A 26,086-nucleotide genomic window follows, 5' to 3' on the forward strand; every position below is an offset into this window, starting at 1 on the left:
CTTTAGTAGAGGGGGCGGGAGCTTCGGCCATTGTGCAGGCACCGGCACCATTTTTAAAAGGGCTTCAAGCCCTTACTGATATTTTTTACTTATAAATTTAAAAGATCGAAGGCCCTCTCCCACCCCAAACCCCAATGACCATGCACTTCATTTATTGTCACATCCTCAGCAAAACAAAATTTTGTTCCCATCCCAAACTTCCCCACCCCCACCGTCCTGAAAATTTCAATCCTCCCCACCACCGACGGAGATCCGAAGGCGCGGACTTCCGTTGTGGGAATATTGGCATGGGACAGACATCAGGACAAGGTAGGTGCTTATGCCATTGTTATAATTTATTTAAATATTTAAATTAAGCGTTCGCCTCCAAGCAGCACAGGGCCACTCCAAGGCCTTGCCACCACTGGTAAAATGGGGCAGGGCCTTCCCAACACCAAGGTCCGTGGTGGGCGTCTCCCGGAAATATTTCTTGGGCACCCCTGCCATGACCCCCGATGTCGGGGGCTGGTAAAATCCAGTACAATACTCCAGCTGAGACCAAACCAATGTTTTACAAAGTTCATCATAACTTTATTGTTTTTGCATCTGTGCCTATTTATAAAGCCCAGGATCCCAGAATACGTCTTATCACTTTCTCAACCTGCCCTGCCACCTTCAAAGATTTGTGCACATTTACCCCCAGGTCTCGGTTCCTGCACCCCCTTTAGAACTGTACTCTATTTTATATTGCCTCGCCCCCCGCTTCCTACCAAAATGCATCATACACTTCCCTGCATTAAATTATATCTTCCACGTGTCCACCCATTTCCCCTATGTCCTCTTGAAGTCAATCACTATCCTCCTCATAGTTCACAATACTTCCAACTTTTGTATCTGCAAATTTTGAAATTGATTTTCTTCTACTTGCAATTTAAGAAAATAATTAAGAATCCCTCCCACAAAAACTATTCATAACCAGTTTCAAAAGTATATCAATTTTATGAAGCCAACCTGTGCCATGCTATTCTCAGCTAAAGATATGCCAGTATGTTCACTTGTGCCAAACAAAATGGAGGTTACACATTGGTTCCAAAAAAAAAATTCTTTTCCCCATTATACTGATGACTGAAGTGATTATATCAATGAATATTGAAAGCTATACAGAGAAAGGTTATCCCAGGTATGATCCTAGTCTGTATTGAATTATCCGATCTCAGCTCTGACAGTAGCAGGGACACAACAATTGGCCTCTGTATCTGTGTTATATAGGTCAAAATCAAGGGTTTCCGATTATCCAGCAGGCTCTGCTGTAAGTGCACATGATTGGATGGTTATCAGAGACAAGCCCAGAGTCAAATAGCTAGACAGCCCTGTAGTTCAGGTTCACATGGCTAAAAAGACAACTTGGCATGAGGTGCAGACAATGATTATGGAGCTAGAACCAGTAAGGTGTTGGAAGAGGAAGGGAGAAAACTGGTAGAAAAACAAAAAAAAAAAAAACTTGCATTCACCTTTTCTTTAAAAAAAAAGGTCATTTCCTGCAGCAATGTTGCAGGGTCTCAAGCCCACCCAGTCCCTGCTTCAGATTACAACTCTCAAGCTTGTGCCCAAATGCTGCACTGGTTCAGACCCAGGAATACTCAGGAAGAGGGAGCTGACTGGGCAACAGATCCAGGACTGATCAATGTGACTGATGGAACACAAATGATAGAAGGAACTCAAACATTATAAACACGAGAATCTCAAATAACGAAATACTCAAGATTAGCCAAATACTAACTCTCAAATAAAAACTAAATAGCTTACCAAAGGCTCCATGGCCTTCTTTTGAATTCCAATCATGCGAACTGCATCTCCTGATGCTGTCTGGTTGCTTAAGATTTCATTTAGCAAACTGGGGCTTGAGGGAGGCGTTTCATAACACTTTGATGCAACCAAATCATGGGCTTCCAAAAGTGACTGCAAACATCAAGAAAATGCAGTTAAGTTCTAAACATGGAGAGAAAAATCTATGCAACAGTAACCTTCAATAGCATTCACACATTTCATTAGAAATGTTCTACTTCATTCTGTGATTGCACCATAAACCTCAGGGAATAAACTTGCCCCAATTATGAGTCGAAGAGACTTAGTAGTTGGCAGGAAAAAAGACAGAGGCGCAAGGGGAGAGCCAACTGTGCAACAGCCCCAACAAACAAATTTCTCTGCAGCACCTGTGGAAGAGCCTGTCACTCCAGAATTGGCCTTTATAGCCACTCCAGGCGCTGCTTCACAAACCACTGACCACCTCCAGGCGCGTATCCATTGTCTCTCGAGATAAGGAGGCCCAAAAGAATTATTCAATGTAACGTGGTGATAATACTGACCACTAGCATAACGCAATTCAAGGGGAGGCAATGGCGCAGTGGTAATGTCACTGGACTAGTAATCCAGAGGCCCAAGCTAATGCCTTGGGGACATGTGCTCAAATCCCACCACAGCAGCTCGTAGAATTTAAATTCAATTAATTAATAAAAATCTGGAATTGAAAGCTAGTCTTAGTTTCATAGCACCATTATTATTGATTGTCGCTAAAAACCTACCCGGTCCCCTTTCGGGAAGGAAATCTGCCATCCTTACCTGGTCTGGCCTACATGTGACTCCAGACCACAGCAAAACTGCCCTCTAAAATGGCCTAGCAAACTACTCAGTTGTCAAGGGCAATTAGAGATGGCCAACAAATACTGGCCTTGCCAGCAATGCACACATCCCTTGAAAGAATAAAAAGTGTTAATCAAATATCTTCCTCGGTTTCCCAATATTCTCAGTAGTCCCCTCCCACACTACACTTCTTTTGAGCCTACAGCACACAGCCAAACTCTAAAGTTAATAAAGGCTAACAGGTGGTGCCACTCAGAAAACAGAACTGCTTTTTCCAGATTTTTCCCTTCTCTATTTAAATTATAATTCCTGCCTCAAAATTCAGTATAATTAACAATGACATTACTTTCGAGGCACACTCCTGGGACATCATCATGGTTAAAGATGGCCATGATTTCGAAAAGATGGGAGATGAGGGGCAGAGATGGAAAGTGGCAATGTGGTTGCAGTTGGGGCATCTCTTTGTTCATCTGCTATCCCCAATTCAATACTGAATGCATGGGGTTGATTTTGACTTTTGGGATTTCAAACGGAGTTTGCTGGTCTCCCATCCATACCTGCAGCAGAGCAGACCATGATCTGCACACAGAAATGGGCCTACTGCTTAAAAAATAAGCCCTTTTGAAATGACAGCAGATGCACCACCAGGGTTAATGGGGTAGTGAGGATACGGACCCCCAATTTGAATCAGTTACCACCTGGTGAAATAAGTTAAAATCGACTTCCACACATTGGTATAGTCCAAGGATGCTTTTTGTAAGTTGACAATCTGAATCCTCGGAGCACTATTATGGGTGTCACTCCTTCAACTTGTCCCTCTTCCTCTCCTTGCTGCCACACCCTACCCCACGTAACTTTCATGAAATAAACAAGGGTGGTGCTGTGGACAAAATACAACATTGACAGGCTGTTGGGTTGCAGTACAAGGGGTCTGCATCTGCGGCTCCGGAGCCACATGTGGTTCTTTAACATCTCATTTGTGTCTCCCAACCTTTTCAAGTTGGATCACATTAACATGAAAAAAGCCTAAAAAAAGGTTAAGTCAAGAAAAGTAAGTGTCGTGCTTTTATTGTGGGGATAAAAAGCTAATTATTATGCTGTACTTTACATTTTCAAATGATTTTAACAAAAATCATTGTGTTCTAAATAAACCTGTTTGACTGGTATAGCTACACCATACTTATAGATTACCCCTGAAATAATCAAGAATGCCAAGCCTGCTATACTTTCAGCACTCTACGAACAGCTTTGCCTGTGCTGGGACAAGAGAGCAGTACCACAGGACATGCGCGATGCCAATATCATCACCCACTATAAGAACAAGGGTGACCGCGGTGACTGCAACAACTACCGTGCAATCTCCCTGCTCAGCATAGTGGGGAAAGTCTTCACCCGAGTTGCTTTAAACAGGCTCCAGAAGCTGGCTGAGCGTGTCTACCCTGAGGCACAGTGTGGCTTTCGAGCAGAGAGATTCACCTTCGCCAGCTACAGGAGAAATGCCGCGAACAACAGATGCCCCTCTACGTTGCTTTCATTGATCTCACCAAAGCCTTTGACCTCGTCAGCAGACGTGGTCTCTTCAGACTACTAGAAAAGATCGGATGTCCATCAAAGCTACTAAGTATCATCGCCTCATTCCATGACAATATGAAAGGCACAATTCAGCATAGTGGCGCCTCGTCAGACCCCTTTCCTATCCTGAGTGACGTGAAACAGGGCTGTGTTCTTGCACCTACACTGTTTGGGATCTTCTTCTCATTGCTGCTCTCACATGTGTTCAAGTCTTAAGAGGGAATTTTACTCCACACAAGATCAGATGGCAGGTTGTTCAACCTTGCCCATCTAAGAGCGAAGACCCAAGTACGGAAAGTCCTCATCAGGGCACTCCCCTTTGCTGACGATGCTGCATTAACATCTCACACTGAAGAGTGTCTGCAGAGACTCCAACAGGATTGCGGCTGCCTGCAACGAATTTGGCCTAACCATCAGCCTCAAGAAAACGAACATCATGGGACAGGACGTCAGAAATGCTCCATCCATCAATACTGGCGACCATGCTCTGGAAGTGGTTCAAGAGTTCACCTACCTAGGCTCAACTATCACCAGTAACCTGTCTCTCGATGCAGAAATCAACAAGCGCATGGGAAAGGCTTCCACTATGTCCAGACTGGCCAAGAGAGTGTGGGAAAATGGCACACTGACACGGAACACAAAAGTCCGAATGTATCAAGCCTGTGTCCTCAATACCTTGATCTATGGCAGTGAGGCCTGGACAATGTATGTCAGCCAAGAGCGACGTCTCAATTCATTCCATCTTCGCTGCCTCCGGAGAATCCTTGGCATCAGGTGGCAGGACCGTATCTCCAACACAGAAGTCCTCGAGGCGGCCAACATCCCCAGCACATACACCCTACTGAGCCAGAGGCGCTTGAGATGGCTTGGCCACGTGAGCCACATGGAAGATGGAAGGATCCCCAAGGACACATTGTACAGTGAGCTTGTCACTGGTATCAGATGGACCGGCTGTCCACGTCTCCGCTTTAAAGACGTCTGCAAACGTGACATGATGTTCTGTGACATTGATCACAAGTCATGGGAGTCAGCTGCCAGTGATCGCCAGAGCTGGCGGGCAGCCATAAAGGCGGGGCTGAAGTGTGGCGAGTCAAAGAGACTTAGCAGTTGGCAGGAAAAAAGACAGAAGCGCAAGGGAAGAGCCAACTGTGTAACAGCCCCGACAACCAACTTTATCTGCAGCACCTGTGGAAGAGTCTGTCACTCTAGAATTGGCCTTTATAGCCACTCCAAGCATTGCTTCACAAAGCACTGACCACCTCCAGGTGCTTACCCATTGTCACTCGAGACAAGGAGGCCAAAGAAGTAGTTATAGACAATGTCTTTGGGTTGAGGAACAGGTTTTACGGTGATGACCATTATTGTTTCGATTGAGATGATAAACTATTCTGAATGTGCAATTAGAAGCTTTATTTTTTAAATCAAGAGAATGAATAGCCCCAAAAAAAAAGTCTTAATTCTAAGCATTTTAAGTTAGTGTTTTATAAAGACTACTGACAAAATTATAGTAAAAGTCAAATAAACAATAATTCAGAGTTAGGTCTATTGTAATTTAAATTTTTTTTCTATTACTACATATCAATACATGTATTATAATATGTATGCAAATTATGTATTCTACCAGAGACACTTGGCAATTCTCTACGTATTTAGTTCGAGATGTTGAAATTTCAATTTATGGTTCCCAACAGTTTTTACTTTTGGCAATTTTTTTTTTTTAAAAAAGGCTCTTCGGGTTTAAAAAAAAAAGAGGTTACAAACTCCTACTTTACACAGCTAACTTGATTAAGTAAACACCATTAAGATAGATGGGTGCAGTGGGGATTATAACAATTTATATAAAGCCTTTAATGTACAGAACACCCACAGATGCTTCAGAGAATATCAACTAGGATTTCCAAATGGCCTTCAAAAAGGTACTGGATAGTAGGCTCAAGACTATGGTCAGAACATGTGGAGTCAACAGACAAGTAGCAAAATGAACACTAAGCTGGCTAAAAAACAGAAGAGAGAGAATAGGGGTTAAAGGTAGCCATTCAGATTGGCAAAATGATGTTCCACAAAGTTCAGTCCCGGAATCATTGTTGTCCACCATTTAGAATCAGGGATCGGAAATATAATTTCAAAATTTGCCGAGGGTATAGTTAATACAGAGGAGAACTGTGGCAAAATACAGGAAGACATTAATAAACTTGCAGAACGCATGCACAATTGGCAAATAAACTTCAATACAGATATTTGGTAGGAATAAGGAGGCCTCATACTTTTTGGAAAATAAGGGTCCAAATAGGGTAGAGGAGCAGTGGGATCTGGGTACGCAAAAACAAGTTACAAAAAGTAGGCAACACAGGTTAATAAGGCCATTAAAAGAGACAAACCAAGCACCTGGGTTAATTTCTAGGAGGGATAGAATTGAAAAGCAGAGAGGTTATGTTAAACTCGTATATAACTTTGGTTAGACCACACTTGGAGTACCGTGAACAGCTCTGGTCTTTATATTATATAAAAGGATATAAAGGAACTGGAGAACATGCAAAAAAAATTCACAGGAATGATACTAAAATTGAGAGGATATACCCATCCGGAAAGATTGAACAGACTAGAAAAGAGAAGACTGAGGAGTGACAGAGGTCTTTAAGATTATGAAAGGGATTAATAGGATAGAAGTAAAAATGATTTCACTTAATAGCAAGACTAAAACTAGGGGCCATAAACACAAAATAGTCACTAATAAATCCAATAAGGAATTCAGGAGAAGCTACTTTATCCGGATAGTGGTAAGAATGTGGTAGCTGCTACCACAAGGAGTAATTGAGGTGACAAGCATAGATGCATTTAAGGGGAAGCCACATAAACATGAGGGAGAACAGAAAAGAAAAATATGTTGACAGGGTTAGGTGAACAGGATGGAAGAAAACTTGTGTGGAGAATAGTCATCCAATTAGACCTGTTGGGCCAAGTGGCCTGTTTTTGTGCTGTATATGTGTAATACTATGCAGGTAATCAGACAAAAATGTGTGCCAAGCCAAAGGAGGAGATATTAGCAAGGGTAACCAAAATCTTGGTCAAAGAGGTGGGTTTTTCAGGAGATCTTAAAAGAAAGAGGTAGAGAGGTGACCAAGATGGCTCAGCTGCCAATGCTCAGCAAAGGGCAAGAGGGATGCATCAAGGACAGAATCAATGGGACAGAGAGTTTGGTTGGTGGCGGCTGTAAGGCTGGAATTATAAGTTACATTTTTGCTGTTCCAACATACAGAATATCAAATTAATCAATAGCATAGTAGCACATACAAGCTAAAGCAGTACTCTCCCTTCTAAAATAAAAACAGAGCATGCTGGAAATACTCAAGGTCTGGCAGCAACTGTGGAGTGAAATGGAGTTAACAGTTTAAGTCTGTGACCTTTCATCAGAACCTCCCTTCTAAGTCCTCTCTGCAAGTAGTAACTTCACTCTTGGCTTCTTCACTTGACAGGGATCAAAACAGATTAAAAGGTAGAACTTTTTTTTAAAAAGGCACACACACCACTTGGACCCCACATGCTATAGCAATTAAATGCTCACTTGCAGAAAAGTTCTGAGATTAAGAAGCATCTTGCAAATTGCTATTTAACTTTTGCCAGAAACAATTCCAGGAAATGAAAGACAACCAAGAATGATTAAAATGCAGTGGACCCAATGAAAGATTAATATATCAAACTACAAGAACAAACAAGTTTCCTTTCGTGGAAAAAAGGAACAAGTTATTTTGCTAAGTTGTGTTCAATTTCAAACAAGGTTTTATTCAGTCTTCACTTTAGTGACAGAACCAATAAATCAATGAAGCAAAGACAAAGGCAGCAAAGGCAACTAAAGGGGTAAATTGTGCAAAAGCTCTGTTCCCTGACTGATGTATTGCCAGGTGCTCATAACAGGGACTTGTACCTCTGCTGCCTAGACTTTCCAACCAGTAACTGTAATGCTTGTAAAATTGTGGGGCATTTTCTCCTCTAAAGTCCAAACATAGACCAATGCGTTCCAAAGTCACATGCATATTGGAAATATTTTCTACTTGTCTGTTGCCTTTAGAATGCTAAAAGTGTCAGTATTAGAAATATAAAGAAAAGAATGTTGAGGACAAGACAATTTTTGAGCTCATGGTGTAGGAGACAGAGGTGGGATGAGAGGAAACAAAAAAAAAAGGAAAACAAATTACTTCGTCCTCTGGGACTGAGTGAGATCTTAAAACAAATCGGAAAGCCAACAGCCTCAAACTTTCCCATGCTTGTCATGCATGGATCATATTCAAAATTCTCCCTTAGATCACATACAAAATGCACAACTTTTTCTAAATTAAATTGAGAAGTAGAACGCTTGCAGAAGGAATTTTTAAAAAATCTAAAACTCAACCTAATTTGATATTTCTAATACCAGAATATAATGGACGATGCACACCATCCATTCCCATGTTACTAATACCACCGGTTTTTAATATCTCCTGTTTAACGTAAATACAATGAAAAAAAAATGTCCCACTGCAAAAGCAAGGAACTCAGAACTGAACCTAGTTCAAATTAGCTGCTTAACTCAACTTTCATTTGAAAAACTGAAACGAGTACAGCCATTAGAAAATTACTTTAAGTGGACAGTGCACTCTCAACATCGTTGTAAATTATTTGGTATAATTTCAGAAACGCACACCACACATATCGCACCAGCAATTCAAATGTGGATTTAAGCTGTATTTTGTTAAGGCCATATGACAAAAACAAGATATTTGGCACAGCTACAGCGACAAGCATGTTTTGACCATCTCCCACATTTAAAACAGTGCACCAGATTAAAATAAGTCAATCGCAGCAATGGCCGTGGCAAGAAAATCTTACAGAAGTGAGAGTACCTTAAAATGAAATGTTTGATGAGAATAAAAACTAGGTTACACTTTAAATAAAACTGCTTTATTCAGCTTTCCTGGCACTGTAGGGATCACAGTCAGGGATTATAAAGATTATACTGTAAAATCTGTTACACAGATGTCTCAGCAATAGAGGTTTTAAGTTGGGAGAACATGTAATAAATAAAACAGATTAACTAAAATTTAGGAGGAGGAACCTCTTTGGTAAATAAAACAATTACATGTTTACTTATTTTTAAATATAGATTTTCATTTTTAAATAAAAACATTCATAAATTTTAAAATGCTGGGGATTTTTGTATTTCTATGGCTAGATCTTTGTGTTTGTAGGCTCGCTCCTCAGAGGATCACAGGACTCTGAACTGCATATTTGGAAAATATCATGGGCTGAATTTTATCAGCATATTGCGCTTCACGGTCGCTCGCTGAGCGTGCAGCGGCCTTCCGACATGGAAATGCCGCCCCACAGCCCCCGCGATATTATGCGCGGGGGCTGGGCGGCCATCCCCGATGATGTAGAGGGGGCAGCCATCGCGTCACCAGTAACGGTGTCCGGTGCCACTGTGAAGACACCATTTTTAAAGGGCTTTAAGCCCTTAGCAAAGACTTTAATGTTTTAAGAGGTACAGTAGACGTGATTTCTCTTAATTAGGAGATGGAGGCCCTTTCCCAAACCCCCCCAATGGTCTTTTCATTGCCTGATATTAACAAAACTTATTTAATTTCCTACCCGACCTTTATCCCCCAACCTTCTAACATCTGCCCTTCAACCCCTTCCCACCATCCCCACAGCCAATAAAAAGTGTTTCCCCCACCCTGAAAATTTTATTCCTCCTCACCAGTTTTCGCTTCGGGCAGAGTTCTGAAGGCCCGTGAGTTGCGTTTGGCGGCTGTAAAATCAGCGTGGGACGGCCGCCGCCAGCAGGTAAATTCATTTGTATCTAATTTTTGTTAATTTAGCTATTTAAATGAAGACCCCGCCACACCAAAGTCTCCCCGCCACCAGTAATATGCAGTGGGCCTCTCCCCCAGACTTTTACTGCCCCACCCCCGCCGCAACCCACGGCATTGAGGGGCTGGTAAAATTCAGCCCCACAAGTGTGATTATAAAACAGAGCAAAGCTGTTGACCCACTACATACCTGTGAACAATTTAGACTAAACTCAAGATGTGACATTTATATTATTAAAATGTATCACAATTCAAAATTTCAAGTATTTTGCAACATTAGCCAAATATCTACTGCATAGACAATATTATTTAGAGACACATTTTTGGTGATTTCCTGCTTTTACCAATGTCAGTGCGCATGGGTCAACTCAAAACACAAGATATGATTGTTCATAGGAAAATTGTGTTGTAACATTTTATTCTATGAGTAAACATTGCTCAATAATGTTAATGAGCTCAAATTAATTTGGGAACACTTAAAATTGGTGCAATGTGTTTAAGAAGCAAATTCTTAAATTCCTTTGGTCAATCATGGAGTCCTTTTGCAGGAGGAACAATGTAGCTGCTCAATGCATCATATTAAAATTATGCCTCAGAGCATCTGGAAGATGTTGTAAAAAGCAGAAAATTCTGCAGCCACTCAATGGTCCTTCCTCAGACCCACTTCGTGCCTAATGGTTAGGTAACTTTGCTAGAAGTGAAAGACTGGCTCTCTTTTGGTTTTAGATTGTGTAGACGTTTACCAATTACACATTGAGGAATTTTTTTTTAGACAAAATTATCAAAACTAATGTTTCTCGTTCCCAATTATTTCCAGCTACTGTCACCTTATGGAGAAAATAAAATATACTTATGTTTAAGCAGAGAGAGAAATAACAATTCAGTGATTCCAGATAGAATCAACCCCGTGAACTGTTCAGATTTATTTTTACTTCAACCTGTTCTGCAAGTGTTGACAAAGTTAGAGTCTAACAAATGGCTATCAGATATATGAACAAATGTTGCAGGCAGGGAAGCTATTGATTCTTTACAAATACATTTTGTGGAAGAAGATATAATAATTATAAAAGTCAAGACAGAAACCAAACTGAAGGAATTAAACACAAGGGATTGGAAAGGGAAAAAGGAAATGAATATAGAACACCCACCTAATGAAAAGGGCCTTACCAAAATAATTTGCATGACTTCCGCCTAATTTTTGCTTCAAAAAAATTAAACATTTTGACTAAATATGTAAAGACTTTCACGAGAATTTATGGCTAATAGTGTTATCCTGAATAACTATTAATTGTTCTTTCTACCATCAGAGTAACAATTATAAAAATAAACCTTGGCAAAATATCCATTACATTAAAAACAGTTCTGGTCATCACTTTTTCATCCTTCCTTTAGTTACCAATAAATGTCCCTTCACCTGAACATTCGCTAGCATCAGTTGACAATGTTTATTATTGGTCTACTGTACAAATTTTGTTTATATCAGAAACCTAAAGGAAATACTGTACAATTGTAGCCTGTACCTGAAAGTGTGGCTCCTTCAGAATTCTGGCCAGCTCTGTAGCAGTCTCATTATGGTGGACTATGCAGCTGATGTCTTCAAGAATTTGCTTCACAAGGTCCACATTATTCTCTCTTACAGCTTCCAGTTTAGTTTCTTCAAGTCGCTCATGAGCCTGTAGCAGACAAACGTGGTAGGACATACAACTTCTCTCAGCATCTTTACAGATGTCCAATATTATTGAGATACAATAAAAATCATTAAATACTAGTAAACACAGGCAAGTTAGACACACAAGAAGCGTTTGCAAAAATATATTCTGTATCCTCTAGAAAGGGGTTCATATCAATCACTGCCAACTAGCACTTTCTCGTTACAAAGATAATGGGATAAACTTGACTTGTTTGAAGACAAAGAAATGCAATCAAGTTGATAACTGACTGCACTGCATGACCATTCTATTTTACTCCCAAATTTTGGTAATGCTTGGAAGGAGAACATTCCTACTTTTGAAACTAGTTTTAGAAAAAAAACACTCTCAGGTTAGGAACCACAAAGATCAGATGTAAAGTTATCTATATACTGTTCCAACAATGGACTTCATCCTGAACCTCTTTTACTAGTTACAGGTTACATTAATCAGAGTTTTGATTTTGTCAGTTGTGAACAAATGTCATTAGAAAATGAGATATAGTGCTACTTATATATTTTGAACTAAAGCCTTCATCTTTTTTCCTTACAAATTTCTCCAATTTCCCTCTCTACTTTTGTCACTACACGTCACATGAGCAAAACATACACATGTCCATCACTTATGGATTGCTTGATACAATCCATTTCGGAGAGCTAGCGCAGACACAAAAGGCCAAATAGCCTCCTCCTGTGCTATAACAATCCTGCAATTCCACATTAATAAGGAAGAAAATTTCCTATTCACACTTGGAGCCAAATACCCGGGTTCACCTTACATTTCCACGTAAATAATGTGAGAGGTTCTCAGAAAAAATGTTTTTTTTTTTAATGCCAATAAGCATTGCACTTTGGTCTAACTATAACTCAAATCTTTCACTGTTAAAAAGATGCTAAATTATAAGCTATAATTAGCTTAAAAACCTAAGTGGGTTCCCAAAGGCAGATATGGTTAATTGTTTAACAAAATATTAATAAATTCAGTTTGCTGGATATACTTACCCTTTAAAAGAAAAGCAATTTGTTAAAAAACATTAAAGAAAACCATCTTCAAAAATGGCAGCAGTGTCAGATGAGCTGTATCAAAAAAAAAACGTTCTTTGTTGGGCTCAATTTTTCCATATTATAAAGCACATGATTACACCTGTTGAATATCTAGTGGAAAGCCTTTGGCACATTCTTAGATTTCAAATTCAATTCCTATAATCCGGTGAAGGATTTAAAAATGAATCCACCTGGCATCAGCATTATTACAATGCAGAAGTATTACTGCCCTGCTACAACAATACAATTCATATTCAAAAACATTTTAAACTACAATGAACAGCAGCCAAGCCATCAGGTTAAAAGCAAGACAAATTATTTTCTCCTGCCCTCAACATTAAGGACACAGATAGCACACATGCTGAAAAGATCTCACATTTTTAAATCAAAAACAAATTCCAGTGCACAAGTCCTACTTTCATGAAGGTGCATTTCTTCTTAAATAACTAGCAAACACGGAGGTGTAACATCTGCACTGATGTAGTGTCATTTTCCTAGACACACATGTTGTGGTGCAATTAGACTGGATTTATAAATACGTAGAGAAGTACAGGTGCCAGATACAACACACTTAATATTTGCATCTTAAAAAAAGCTGCTTAAATACAATTAAACAACATTCTATTTGAACTTGGATGGCTTGACTGTATACTCCTGGCAGGGTCAGGCACTGACATCACGGGAAATTGTACACTCAGTCCATTATTTTCTGTCCATTAAAATCAGGGAGAGTGATAATTTTCTGGGATGCTCTACATCTGAATGGCAGCACAGAATCGGCTCTTGAATTTTGCAGGAGCTTCTCATGCTGGAGTGCGATAACTTGAATAAAACGAACTGTGGGGTAAGATTACTTTCCTGGCACAGCCTTCCTCATTCTTCACAGAAACATAGAAAATAGGAGCAGGAGTAGGCCATTCGGCCCTTCTCCGCCATTCAAAAAAGGATCACGGCTGATCGTCTAATCCAGTACCCTGTTCCCACTTTCTCCTCATAGCCCTTCATCCCTTTGGCATTAATATATTTATCTCTTGCTTGAATATATTTAATGACTTGGCCTCCACTGCCTTCTGTGGTAGAGAATTCCACAGGTTCACCACCCTCTGAGTGAAGAAATTTCTCCTCATCTCAGTTCTAAATAGAGTCATACAGCACAGAAACAGGCCCTTCGGCACATCGTGTCTGTGCCGGCCTTCAAGCACCTATCTATTCTAATCCCATTTTCCAGCACTTGGCCCGTAGCCTTGTATGCTGTGGCGTTTCAAGTGCTCATCTAATTACTTCTTAAATGTTGCGAGGGTTCCTGCCTCTACCACCCCTTCATGCTGTGTGTTCCAGATTCCAAACACCCTCTGGGTGAAATAATTTTTCCTCAAATCCCCTCTAAACCTCCTGTCCCTTACCTTAAATCTATGCCCCCTGGTTATTGACTCCTCCACTAAGGGAAAAGGTTTCTCCTATCTATCCTATCAATGCCCCTCATAATTTTGTATACCTCAATCAAGTCCTCTCTCAGCCTTCTCTGCTGTAAGGAAAACAACCCTTGCCTATCTCTCTTCATAGCTGAAATGCTCCAGCCCAGGCAACATCCTGGTGAATCTCCTCTGCACCTTCTCTAGTGCAATCACATCCTTCCTACAGTGTGGTGACCAGAACTGTACATAGTACTCCAACTGTGGCCTAACTTGCGTTTTATACAGCTCCAACATAACCTCCCTGCTCTTGTATTCTATGCCTCGGCTAATAAAGACAAGTATCCTGTATGCCTTCCTAACCACCTTATCTATCTGTGCTGCTGCCTACAATGATCTATGGACAAGTACACCAAGGTCCCTCTGACCCTCTGTACTTCCTAGGGTCCTACCTGGCCTTTGTTAGTCCTCCCAAAATGCATTACCTCACACTTCTCAGGATTAAATTCCATTTGCAACTGCTCTGCCCATCTTACCAGCCCATCTATATCGTCCTGTAATCTAAGGCTTTCCTCACTATTTACGACACCAATTTTAGTGTCATCTGCAAACTTACTGATCATACCTCCTATATTCACGTCTAAATCATTAATGTACCCTACAAACAGCAAGGTTCCCAGCACCGATCCTCGCGGTACACAACTGGTCACAGGCTTCCATTCGCAAAAACAACCCTCGACCATCACCCTCTGCCTCCTGCCACTAAGCCAATTTTGGATCCAATTTGCCCAGATCCCATGGACTCTTACCTACCTAACTAATCTCCCATAATGGACCTTATCAAAAGCCTTACTGAAGTCCATGTAGACTACATCAACTGCTTTACCTTCATCTACACATCTAGTCACCTCCTCGAAAAATTCAAATCAAGTTTGTTAGGCACGATCTCCCGAGAAAGCCATGCTGACTATCCCTGCCTCTCCAAGTGGAGATTAATTCTGTCCCTCAAATTTTTTCCAATAGTTTCCCTACCGCTGATGTTACTCACTGGCCTGTAATTACCTGGTTTATCCCTGCTACCCTTCTTGAACAATGGTACCACATTCACTGTCCTCCAGTCTTCTGGTACCTCTCCTGTGGCTAGAGAGTATTTAAAAATTTGTGTCAGAGCCCCTGCTATCTCCTCCCTTGCCTCACATAACAACCTGGGATACATCTCATCTGGGCCTGGGGATTTATCCACTTTTAAGCCCGCTAAAACAGCTAGTACTTCCTCCCTTCCAATGCTAATTTGTTCAAGTATATTACAATCGCCCTCCCTGATCTCTACACCGACATCGACCTTCTCCATAGTGAACACAGATGAAAAGTAATCATTTAAAACATAACCTATGTCCTCCGGCTCCACACACAGATTGCCACGTTGGTCCCTAATGGGCCCGACTCTTTCCCTGCTTATCGTCTTGCCCTTAATATACTTAAATGCCTTGGGATTTTCCTTTATCGTGCCTGCCAGTGTTTTATCATATCCCCTCTTCGCTCTCCTAATTACTTTTCAAGTACCCCCCTATACTTTCTATACTTCTCTTGGGCCTCCACTGTTTTCAGTGCTCTGAATCTGCCATAAACCACCTTTTTTTTTTCTGTATCCTGAGACTGTGAACCCTGGTTCTGGACTCTCCAGCCATCGGAAACATCCTCCCTACATCTAGCCTGTCTAGTCCGGTTAGAATTTTATAGGATTCCCTCTCATTCTTCTAAATCCTAGTTTATAGGCCTAGTCGACCCAATCTCTCCTCATATGTCAATCCTGCCATCTCAGGAATCAGCCTCGTAAATCTTCTATGCACTCCCTCCATAGCAAAAACATCCTTCCTCAGATAAGGAGACCAAAACTGCACACAATACTACAGATGTGTATCAGTGCAGCAAGACATCCTTGCTCCTGTACTCAAATCCTCTTGCAATGAAAGCCAACATACCATTCACCTTCCTAACTGCCTGCTGCACCTGAATGCTTGCTTTCAGTGACTGGTGTACAAGGACACCTAGATCTCGTTGCACCTCCCCTTTTCCCAATCTATCACCATTCAGATAATAATCTGCCTTTCAGTTTTTACAACCAAAGTGGATAACCTCACATTTATCCACTTTAAACTGCATCTGCCATGCATTTGCCCACTCACCCAACTTGTCCAAATCACATTGCAGCCTCTTTGCATCCTCCTCACAGCTCACATTCCCCCACAGCTTTGTGTCATCTGCAAACTTGGAAATGTTACGTTTAGTTCCCTCACCCAAGTCATTAATATATATTGAGAATAGCTGGGGCCCAAGTACTGATCCCTGCGGTACCCCACTAGTCACCGCCTGCCACCCTGTTTCCTGTGTCAACCAATTCTCAATCTATGCCAGTATATTACCCCCAATCCCATATGCTTGAATTTTGCGCACAAGTCTTACATGGGACCTGACCAAAAACCTTCTGAAAATCCAAATACACCACATCCACTGGTTTTCCCTGATCTATTCTACTAGTTACATCCTCAAAAAACTCGAGTAGATTTGTTAAGTATGATTTCCCTTTCATAAATCCATGCTAACTTTGTCCAATCCCATTTATGCTTTCCAGGTGTTCTGCTATTACATCCTTTATAATAGACGCTAGCATTTTCCCCACTACTGATGCAAGGCCAACTGGTCTGTAATTCCCTGTTTTTTCCTCTCCCGCCTTTTTTAAATAGTGGGATTACATTTGCCACCCTCCAATCTGTAGGAACAGCTCCAGAGTCTATAGAATTTTGGAAGATGACCACCAATGCATCCACAATTTCCAGGGTCACTTCCTTTAGTACTCTGGGATGTAGATTATCAGGCCCTGGGGATTTGTCAGCCTTTAACCCCATTAAATTTCCCTAGCACAATTTTTTTTTTTACTTACACAGATTTCTTTCAATTCCTCCCTCTCGTTAAACCCTTGGTTCCCTAACATTTCTGGGAGGTTATTTGTATCCTTCTTTGTGAAAGCAGAACCAAAGTATGTGTTTAACTGTTCTGCCATTTCTTTGTGCCCCATTATAATTTCCCCCATTTCTGACTGTAAAGGACCTATATTTGTCTTCATTAATCTTTTTCTCTTCACATATTTATAGAAGCTTTTAGTCAGTTTTTACATTCCCCGCAAGTTTACACTCATCCTCTATTTTCCCCTGCTTAATCAACCTCTTTGTCCTCCTCTGCTTAATTCTAAACTGCTCCCAATCCTCAGACTTACTGCTTTTTCTGGCAATTTTATATTCCTCCTCTTTGGATCTAATACTATCCCTAATTTCTTTTGTAAGCCATGGTTGAACCACCTTTTCGGTTTTATTTTTGCTCCAGACAGGAATGAATAATTGTTGTAATTCATGCACACGTTCTTTAAATATAATCCATTGCATATCCACTGTCAACCCTTTTAGTAAAGTTCCCCAATCTACCATAGCTAACTTGTGCCGCATACCTTCATAGTTTCCCTTATTTAGATTCGGGATACTAGTTTCGGATTCAACTACTTCACTCTCCATCTTAATGGAGAATTCTATCATGTTATGGTCGCTCCTCCCCAAGGGACCCCGCACAACAAAATTGTTAACTAATCCTTTCTCATTGACAATACCCAGTCTAGGATAGCTTGTTCTCTCGTTGGTTCCTCAACGTATTGGTCTAAAAAACCATCACATACACACGCCAGGAAATCCTCCTGCACAGTATTATTGCTTTTTTTGTTTGACCTATCTATATGTAGATCAAAGTCACCCGTGATTAAAGTTGTACTCTTATTGCATGCATCTCTAATTTCCTGTTTAATGTCATCCCTTACATCTCCACTACTGTTTGGGAACCTACAGACAACCCCCAACATTTCCTGCCCCTTGGTGTTTCTTAGCTCCACCCATACAGATTCCACATCATGATTTTCCAAGCCAATATCCTTCCTCATTATTGCATTGATTTCCTCCTTTACTAACAATGCTATCCCACCTCCTTTCCCTTTTTGCCTGTCCTTCCTAAATACTGAATACCCCTGGATGTTCAGTTTCCATCCTTGGTCACCCTGCAGCCATGTCTCCATAATCACAACTGTATCAAAGCCGTTTATATCTACCTGCGCTGTTAATTCATCTACCTTATTGCGGATGCTCTGCGCATTAAGTCACAATGCCTTTAGACTTGTCTTTTTAACGTTGTTAGCTTTATTTTGCACTATGGGCCCATTTGTTTCTCGCCCTGGTTTTCTCTGCCTTACATTTCTGTCTTTCATTTCTTTCCTCGTTTTCCCCCTCCTCTGTCTCCCTGCTCAGATTCCCATCCCCGTGCCATTCTATTTTAAACCCACTAGCAAACACCCCCTGGTCCTGGGTCCTGCCCAGATGCAACACGTCCAGCTTGTACTGGTCCCATCTTCCCCAGAACACGTCCCAATGTCCCAGGAATCTGAATTCCTCCCCCTTAAACCATTTCTCCAGTCACATATTCACCTGATATAGCCTGCTATTTCTGCTCTCACTAGCATGTGACAGCGGCAGTAATCCTGAGATTGAGGTGACCCTGGAGGTCCTACTTTTTAATTTTCGTCCCAACTCCAGCTTGTAAGACCTCATCGCTTTTTTTTTTAAACCTATGTAGTTGGTACTGATATGTACCACGACAACTGGCTGCTCACCCTCCCCCTCAGAATGCCCTGCAGCGGCTCAGAGACATCCTTGACCCTCGCACCAGGGAGGCAACCTGCCATCCTGGAGTCTCACTTGCGGCTGCAGAAACGCCTGTCTGTTCCCTTACAATTGAATCCCCTACCACGATAGCCCTGCCACTCTTCTTCCTCCCCTCCTGTGCAGCAGAGTCACCCATGGTGCCATAAACTTGGCTCTTGCTGCTTTCCTCTGAGCCATTTCCCCCAACAGTACCCAAAGCGGTATATGTGTTAGAGAGGGGGATGGCCACAGGGGACTCCTGCACTACCTGCCTTCTTCTACCCTGCCTGGTGGTCACCCATGGTACTGTTTGGGATTTTCTTCTCCCTGCTGCTCTCTCACGTGTTCAAGTCTTCAGAAGAAGGAATTTTCCACAAGATCACATGGCAGGTTGTTCAACCTTGCCCGCCTAAGAGCGAAGACCAAAGTACGGAAAGTCCTCATCAGGGAACTCCTCTTTGCTGACAATGCTGCATTAACATCTCACACTGAAGAGTGTCTGCAGAGTCTCATCGACAGGTTTGCGGCTGCCTGCAACGAATTTGGCCTAACCATCAGCCTCAAGAAAACGAACATCATGGGACTGGACGTCAGAAATGCTCCATCCATCAATATCGGCAACCACGCTCTGGAAGTAGTTCAAGAGTTCACCTACCTAGGCTCAACTATCACCAGTAACCTGTCTCTCGATGCAGAAATCAACAAGCGCATGGGAAAGGCTTCCACTGCTATGTCCAGACTGGCCACGAGAGCGTGGGAAAATGGCGCACTGACACAGAACACAAAAGTCCGAGTGTATCAAGCCTGTGTCCTCAGTACCTTGCTCTACGGCAGCGAGGCCTGGACAATGTATGTCAGCCAAGAGCGACATCTCAATTCATTCCATCTTCGCTGCCTCCGGAGAATCCTTGGCATCAGGTGACAGGACCGTATCTCCAACACAGAAGTCCTCGAGGCGGCCAACATCCCCAGCTTATACACACTACTGAGTCAGCGGCGTCTGAGATGGCTTGGCCATGTGAGCCGCATGGAAGATGGCAGGATCCCCAAGGACACATTGTACAGCGAGCTCACCACTGGTATCAGACCTACCGGCCGTCCACGTCTCCGCTTTAAAGACATCTGCAAACGCGACATGAAGTCCTGTAACATTGATCACAAGTCGTGGGAGTCAGTTGCCAGCGATCGCCAGAGCTGGCGGGCAGCCATAAAGGCGGGGCTGAAGTGTGGTGAGTCGAAGAGACTTAGCAGTTGGCAGGAAAAAAATACAGAAGCGCAAGGAGAGAGCCAACTGTGTAACAGCCCTGACAACCAATTTTTTCTGCAGCACCTGTGGAAGAGTCTGTCACTCTAGCATTGGCCTTTATAGCCACTCCAGGTGCTGCTTCACAAACCACTGACCACCTCCAGGCGCTTACCCATTGTCTCCCGAGACAAGGAGGCTAAAGAAGAGGAGAAGGAAGAAAGAAGGGTGGTCACCCATTCCCTTTCTGTCTCTGCAGCATTTGCCTGCAGTGTGACCACCTCGCTAACCATTCTATCCATGATGATCTCAGCATCACGGATGCTCCAGTGAATCCACCCGCAGCTCCAGCTCCGTAATGCGGGTTGGCAGTAGCTGCAGATGGATACACTTCCTGCACACATGAGCGTCAGGGACACTAGAAGCAACCCTGATTTCTCACATAGCGTAGGAGGAACATATCATGGGTGCGAGATCTCCTACCATGACTTAACTTTAGGTTATTTAGTTACTCCCTTTAATTAAAAAATACTAGTTATGCTAGGGGCCTTGTTCTACTCCAAACACTTCAAATGATATCCATTTGTCACAGATCAACTTGCACTTATACAGTTTCTTCTGGGGAGATTATTTAATGCAGTAAAACATCGCAAGGCACAAAGACCATAAGAGGAAAGCCTAGCTTGCTTGGTGCTAGGGAAACCACATGCTAGTCACACATAAAACCACCCTCATGAAATTGCAGACAGAACACTGGACATGGTTTCCCACACTAGCATCGAATTTCAGGATGTGCAGGATGGATATTAACTGAAGGTAGCTTTTTTTTTCTTCATCAAGCATTCTACATATACCAGGGGAGTCAGAGAATTTTATAGCTCAGGAGGCCATTCTATCTATTTCAGCCCACTCTCAAAAAACAATCCAATTGCTCCCATTCCCCTACTTCATTCTTGTACTCTAACATCATTCTCTTTCAAATATTTAAAAAGCTTTTTTGCATTTTTCTTCCACCACTATTTCAGGTAGGACATTCCTCTTTTAACAATTCAATTATAAAATTTAATGGATTACATGGTGTTGTATTTTGTACAGAAATTAGTCCCCAAAGGATGCCTTTCTTTCCCCATTACAGTTATCCCTCTTTAAAACAGAAGTGAGAAAGAAAATTGGAAATAGTTTTTCCCCTGTACTTGTTCAGCTCCCGATGGTTATAACTTCTCAGGTCCGGTATCATCCTTGTGAATCACTTTTGCATCATCTCTACTGCCTCTATCATTTTAATTATATGAATTCCAGGATTGTGCACAGTACTCTTAAAAGGTGTTACAAGAGAAGCAAAGAGCACAACCTTGTTAGCTGGGGAAACAAATGCTGGGGCTTTGTTGCATGCAGGAGTGGGAGACAACATGCAGCACCACCAGTCTTTCATCCTATGCTGGAGGTGTGTGTGTGTTATTCACATGCTAGCCCCAGACCGAATCAAGCTAGCTCAACTCCTATGGTGGATGGACCGTGCTTAAATGAAAAAAAATGCAACTTTCATTTGGATAGTCAGGATTTAAATGCTTACTGGTGTAACTATCAGATTACCAAGGCACTTCCCACACAAAATTAGATAATACACTGATTTAGAATTGTAGTGTTGTGCCACGTAACAGATAATTAATCAGGGTTGCTGATTTAAAGTGAATGACAAATTTTATCAATGCATTTTTGAAAAAATGTGTTTTGGGTATCAAATTCTACAACTTTCAAAACCATAAATAAACAGCCTTCATTATTAATTGTTTCTTCACCTATACATTTTTTATTATTTTAAAAGATGCACAGAATACACAAGGTGGCACACAACATGTAGTAGTTTGAAGGTAGGTATGTGGCATTCAATAATAGTGGAAAGGAAAAGATTCAGGGGATTCTAGGATATAGCAGTACTGCGGAGGGAAGCCTACAGTTTGACAACACTGGAGAAGTGAAATGTAGGAGGTGTAATCCATGCACGTAGCCACGGTTATATACATTTTTATTTATTAAATATACGTACCCACCCATGGTTAGCAGAATTTGCTGGCACCATCTGCACAGATCTATGTCAACAGATAGACATCACTAACAAATTCCAGGTGTTTTTCAATATTGAAGTAGTTGAAATAAATATAAATATTACTACATTAACATGTAGGAAGTCATCGCTTACCAATGTAATTATAAGAGAGTTGAAAAAGATTCACTTTTATGGTAAATGGATAAATTACATCAATTGCGACATTCCCGTAAACATTTCAAGTTCTTCAAGATCTATCATAAGCAGCACTTTCAGATCCTCAGTATTTTGAAGCACTAGCTCTGTTTGTTTTTACAACAGTGAAGGAAGTTTGGTCAATCCCGTGTGTTATAAATACAACTTCCATATTCATCATTTATTTCACTATTGATTGAACATAGCTAATAGCTCTGTTAACTGCCATTGACCAAGGCTGTGCTTCAGACCTCATATCCTCATCACAAACATTGCTTATTTTCATCCCCAATCATCACCTGCACGACCCCTCTGCCTCAAACGGTTTTACATTTCTTTGTCACCTCCAGTGCTCTCCTTTCTAGCTATTCACCCCCTACCCTCTTTAAATCCAACTTGTCCAAAACTCTGGTACAAGTAACCTATCTCATGCCAAGTCCTGCTCGCCCCATTACCTTGCCTTTGCTCAGCGACATCAGCTTCCTGTCTCCAACATAGGAATGGTAGCATTGTGATTATGTTACAGGATTAGCATTCCAGAGGCTTGGACTAATGATCTGGAGACAAAAGTCCAAATCTCACCATAACAGCTAGGGAATTTAAATTCAATTAATTAAATAAATCTGGAAATTTTTTTTAAAAAGCTGTCATTAATGATGATCAAGAAACTACCAAATTATCATAAAAATCCATCTGGTTCACTAATGCCCTTTAGGGAAAGAAATCTGTCGCCCTTACCCAGGTTGACCTATATGACTCCAGACCCACAGCAATGTGGCCGATTCTTAACTGACTCCAAACAGACTAGCGAGCCACTCAGTTGTATTCAAGAAGGTGGTGCACCACCAACTTGGAGAGAAATTAGGAATGGGGAAAAAAAGCCCATCTTGCCAGTAATGCCGACATCCCAAGAATGAATAAAAAACAAAGTGTAAAATTCTCACTGGTATCTTTAAATCCCTCAATGGCTTTACCCCACCCTATCTCTTTCTCCTTATAGCCCCCTAAACGTTCCATTCATTAACACTAACCACTTATGCATTCCCTCCCTGCCCATAACTAACAGCAGAGCCTATTCGCGTATTTGTTCAATAATTTCACCTTCAAAAACTTACTCAACCCACCTAAGAAAGTCTTTCGTCACCTCTTCTAATCTGCTTTCCTGTTATTTTTCCCTACATCTTCTATGAAGCACCTTAGGACATATTTTATGCTAATAGGGCTATATAAATTAATGTTACTGTAGTTAACAAGTCCTTATGAAATACAATGAGGGATAAGGCATTTAAAAGAACTGTAAGTACAGCACCTTGGCAAGAGATCTGACAATAGGACTCTCCATTATTCCTTTGAGGAAGATGAGGTCTATCTCCTTAGCTCCTGTAGAGATGGGCAACTCATTGAGGTTGTCTAATACCTGCTGCATTGCTGCTGAGGAGATATGAAAGTAAACAGAAAATTCAGCACCAATTAGCGAAGCTGCCATAAAAATCACAAACACTGCTCAAAATTTTAAACTCGCTATTTATATTCAGATTATTTTATGCATACATCAGGCTTCATTAGTAGATGGTAGGCTATTAAAACAATGCAAACATTATTTTAGTTACTCATTAACATAAGGAGATTCTCAAAAAAACATTTCTGATGAATTATCATAATTGCACTGCTTCCCAGGTTCAATATAAGTGCAAAGCCTCAAACATAGCAGGCTGAATTTTATTCTCCCGCTATCAGGAGCGGCAGTGGGCAAAAAAAGCCGCAAAAATGCATTCAATTCCATTATTTAAATATTTAAAATTAGGTCCCGTCACCAAGTGGCAGTTTGTTTTGGTGGGGCGGGGTACCACGGAGCCTTGCCGCTGCCGAGAAGATCCTGCCCGGCAATCCTGACGCTGTGCTCCATGGCGGCCACTGCGAACTTCTGGCCCCGCCACAGAGCCAGTCAAGTCGGGAGCTCAACAAAATTCAGCCCATTCAATCAACAAATGGAAATGCATGGGCAACGCAAATGTCAATCTATCACATATTCAGCACTCTGGCTTGGACTGAGGAACCTAGTACACAGGAAGAAAGTAAAGGAAGAGGAGAAATTATGATTGAAGCGTAGGCAGTCTGAATTGAGCAGCCCAGAACAGAGAAAACTCAATACAGAGCAGGATACAATCTATTCTTGTTAACTTAAAGTCACTTAATTTAAACTGAATAATTTGAATGTATGCATTCTCAAAATGCGCCGTCATTTTATTTCAACTGGATAAAATAAATTTTTTTTAGTGCAAAAGAAACTTCGGATTAATTATCGAGTGGAAAAGGGGAGGAATCATGAGGAGTTTACAGCAAGTTCAGAATGAGAAAAAAAAACCTCCTTCACAATTCTCCCCTCTCTCTACCCTAAAACATGCCAAGATATTAACCACATCATTTTCTTTTGCCCATCAGAAAGGCACTTTCATTGAATGGATCAAACCTCCTTGCTTAGTGGTCTCTGACTCATGCTCCAGTCAATCTGTGTACTGGGCTAGATGAATTATCAGAAACACAAATAATGCATCATTTATAATAATTTCACTATATGGAAGGAAATGCAGCACTGGCTTTTTAGTATCTTGGGTACATGACAGAAGAACAAGGATGACATTAGTGCAAATGCTCAATTGATGCTCATCAAATTTGGAATGCAATTTGGAGACTATTTATCAAGGAGGATTTAATGGAAAGCACCCCACAAACCACAAAAATTATTAAGTGCCAGAAAGCTCTGTTGAGAAAAAGAATCCCTGTACATTGATTGGCTATACTGAGCACGGAGAGTCCAAGATGTTCAATTTCAAGGGTTTCAGCACTATTCATGGAGCGTATCACCTATGTGGAACATTTATCTGCAAAAATTTTAATCTGCTTTTGTTCTCACTTAAATATTTAGTCCAACTAATTTTAGAATTTGAGGTGCCTCCTCTGAATCTACTGCCTCTCCTAGTCTGGTACCATCTCTAAATTTGACCAATTTGCAGAGTTTCTGAATTAAAAATCCCTGAAATAAATTATAAACATTAAACTGTGGGACACCCAACTCAGTATTTTCTCCCTCCTCCCCAACTCAACGCCAATCCTCTAATCAAACACTCATTGTTTTCTAAAAGCAAAATACTGCGGATGCTGGAAATCTGAAATAAAAACAAGAAATGCTGGAATCACTCAGCAGGTCTGGCAGCATCTGTGGAAAGAGAAGCAGAGTTAATGTTTCGGGTCAGTGACCCTTCTTCGGAAATGACAAATATTAGAAAAGTCACAGATTATAAACAAGTGGGGTGGGGGTGGGGAAAGAGATAACAAAGTAGAAGGTGTAGATTGGACCAGGCCACATAGCTGACCAAAAGGTCACGGAGCAAAGGCAAACAATATGTTAATGGTGTGTTGAAAGACAAAGCATTAGTACAGATTAGGTGTAAATACACTGAATATTGAACAGCAGCAAATGCAAACCTGAAAAAAACAGTGGGTAAGCAAACTGAACAAACTAAGATGAAATGAAATAAATGCAAAAAAAAATTGTAAAAAATGTAAAAATGTAAAAACAAGGAAGAAAAAATAACTAAAAATGAAAGTAAAATGGGGGGCTGTCATGCTCTGAAATTATTGAACTCAATGTTCAGTCCGGCAGGCTGTAGTGTGCCTAGATCGATAG

General features: G+C 41.2%; 1 protein-coding gene across 1 annotated transcript in view; it reads right to left on the minus strand.

Moving 5' to 3' along the window:
- LOC137380641 (protein PALS2-like) overlaps positions 1–26,086 on the minus strand; it is a 183,819-nt gene that overhangs the window by 62,922 nt on the left and 94,811 nt on the right. The window contains exons 2-4 of the mRNA XM_068052805.1: positions 23,708–23,829; positions 11,555–11,707; positions 1,786–1,938 (exon numbers count right to left, since the gene is read on the minus strand). Of these exons, the coding sequence (XP_067908906.1) occupies positions 1,786–1,938; positions 11,555–11,707; positions 23,708–23,824 (423 nt within the window). The 5' untranslated portion in view covers positions 23,825–23,829. The remainder of the gene's footprint in view (positions 1–1,785; positions 1,939–11,554; positions 11,708–23,707; positions 23,830–26,086) is intronic.

This window comes from Heterodontus francisci, chromosome 2 (assembly GCF_036365525.1).
Source record: "Heterodontus francisci isolate sHetFra1 chromosome 2, sHetFra1.hap1, whole genome shotgun sequence".
NCBI lineage: Eukaryota > Metazoa > Chordata > Chondrichthyes > Heterodontiformes > Heterodontidae > Heterodontus > Heterodontus francisci.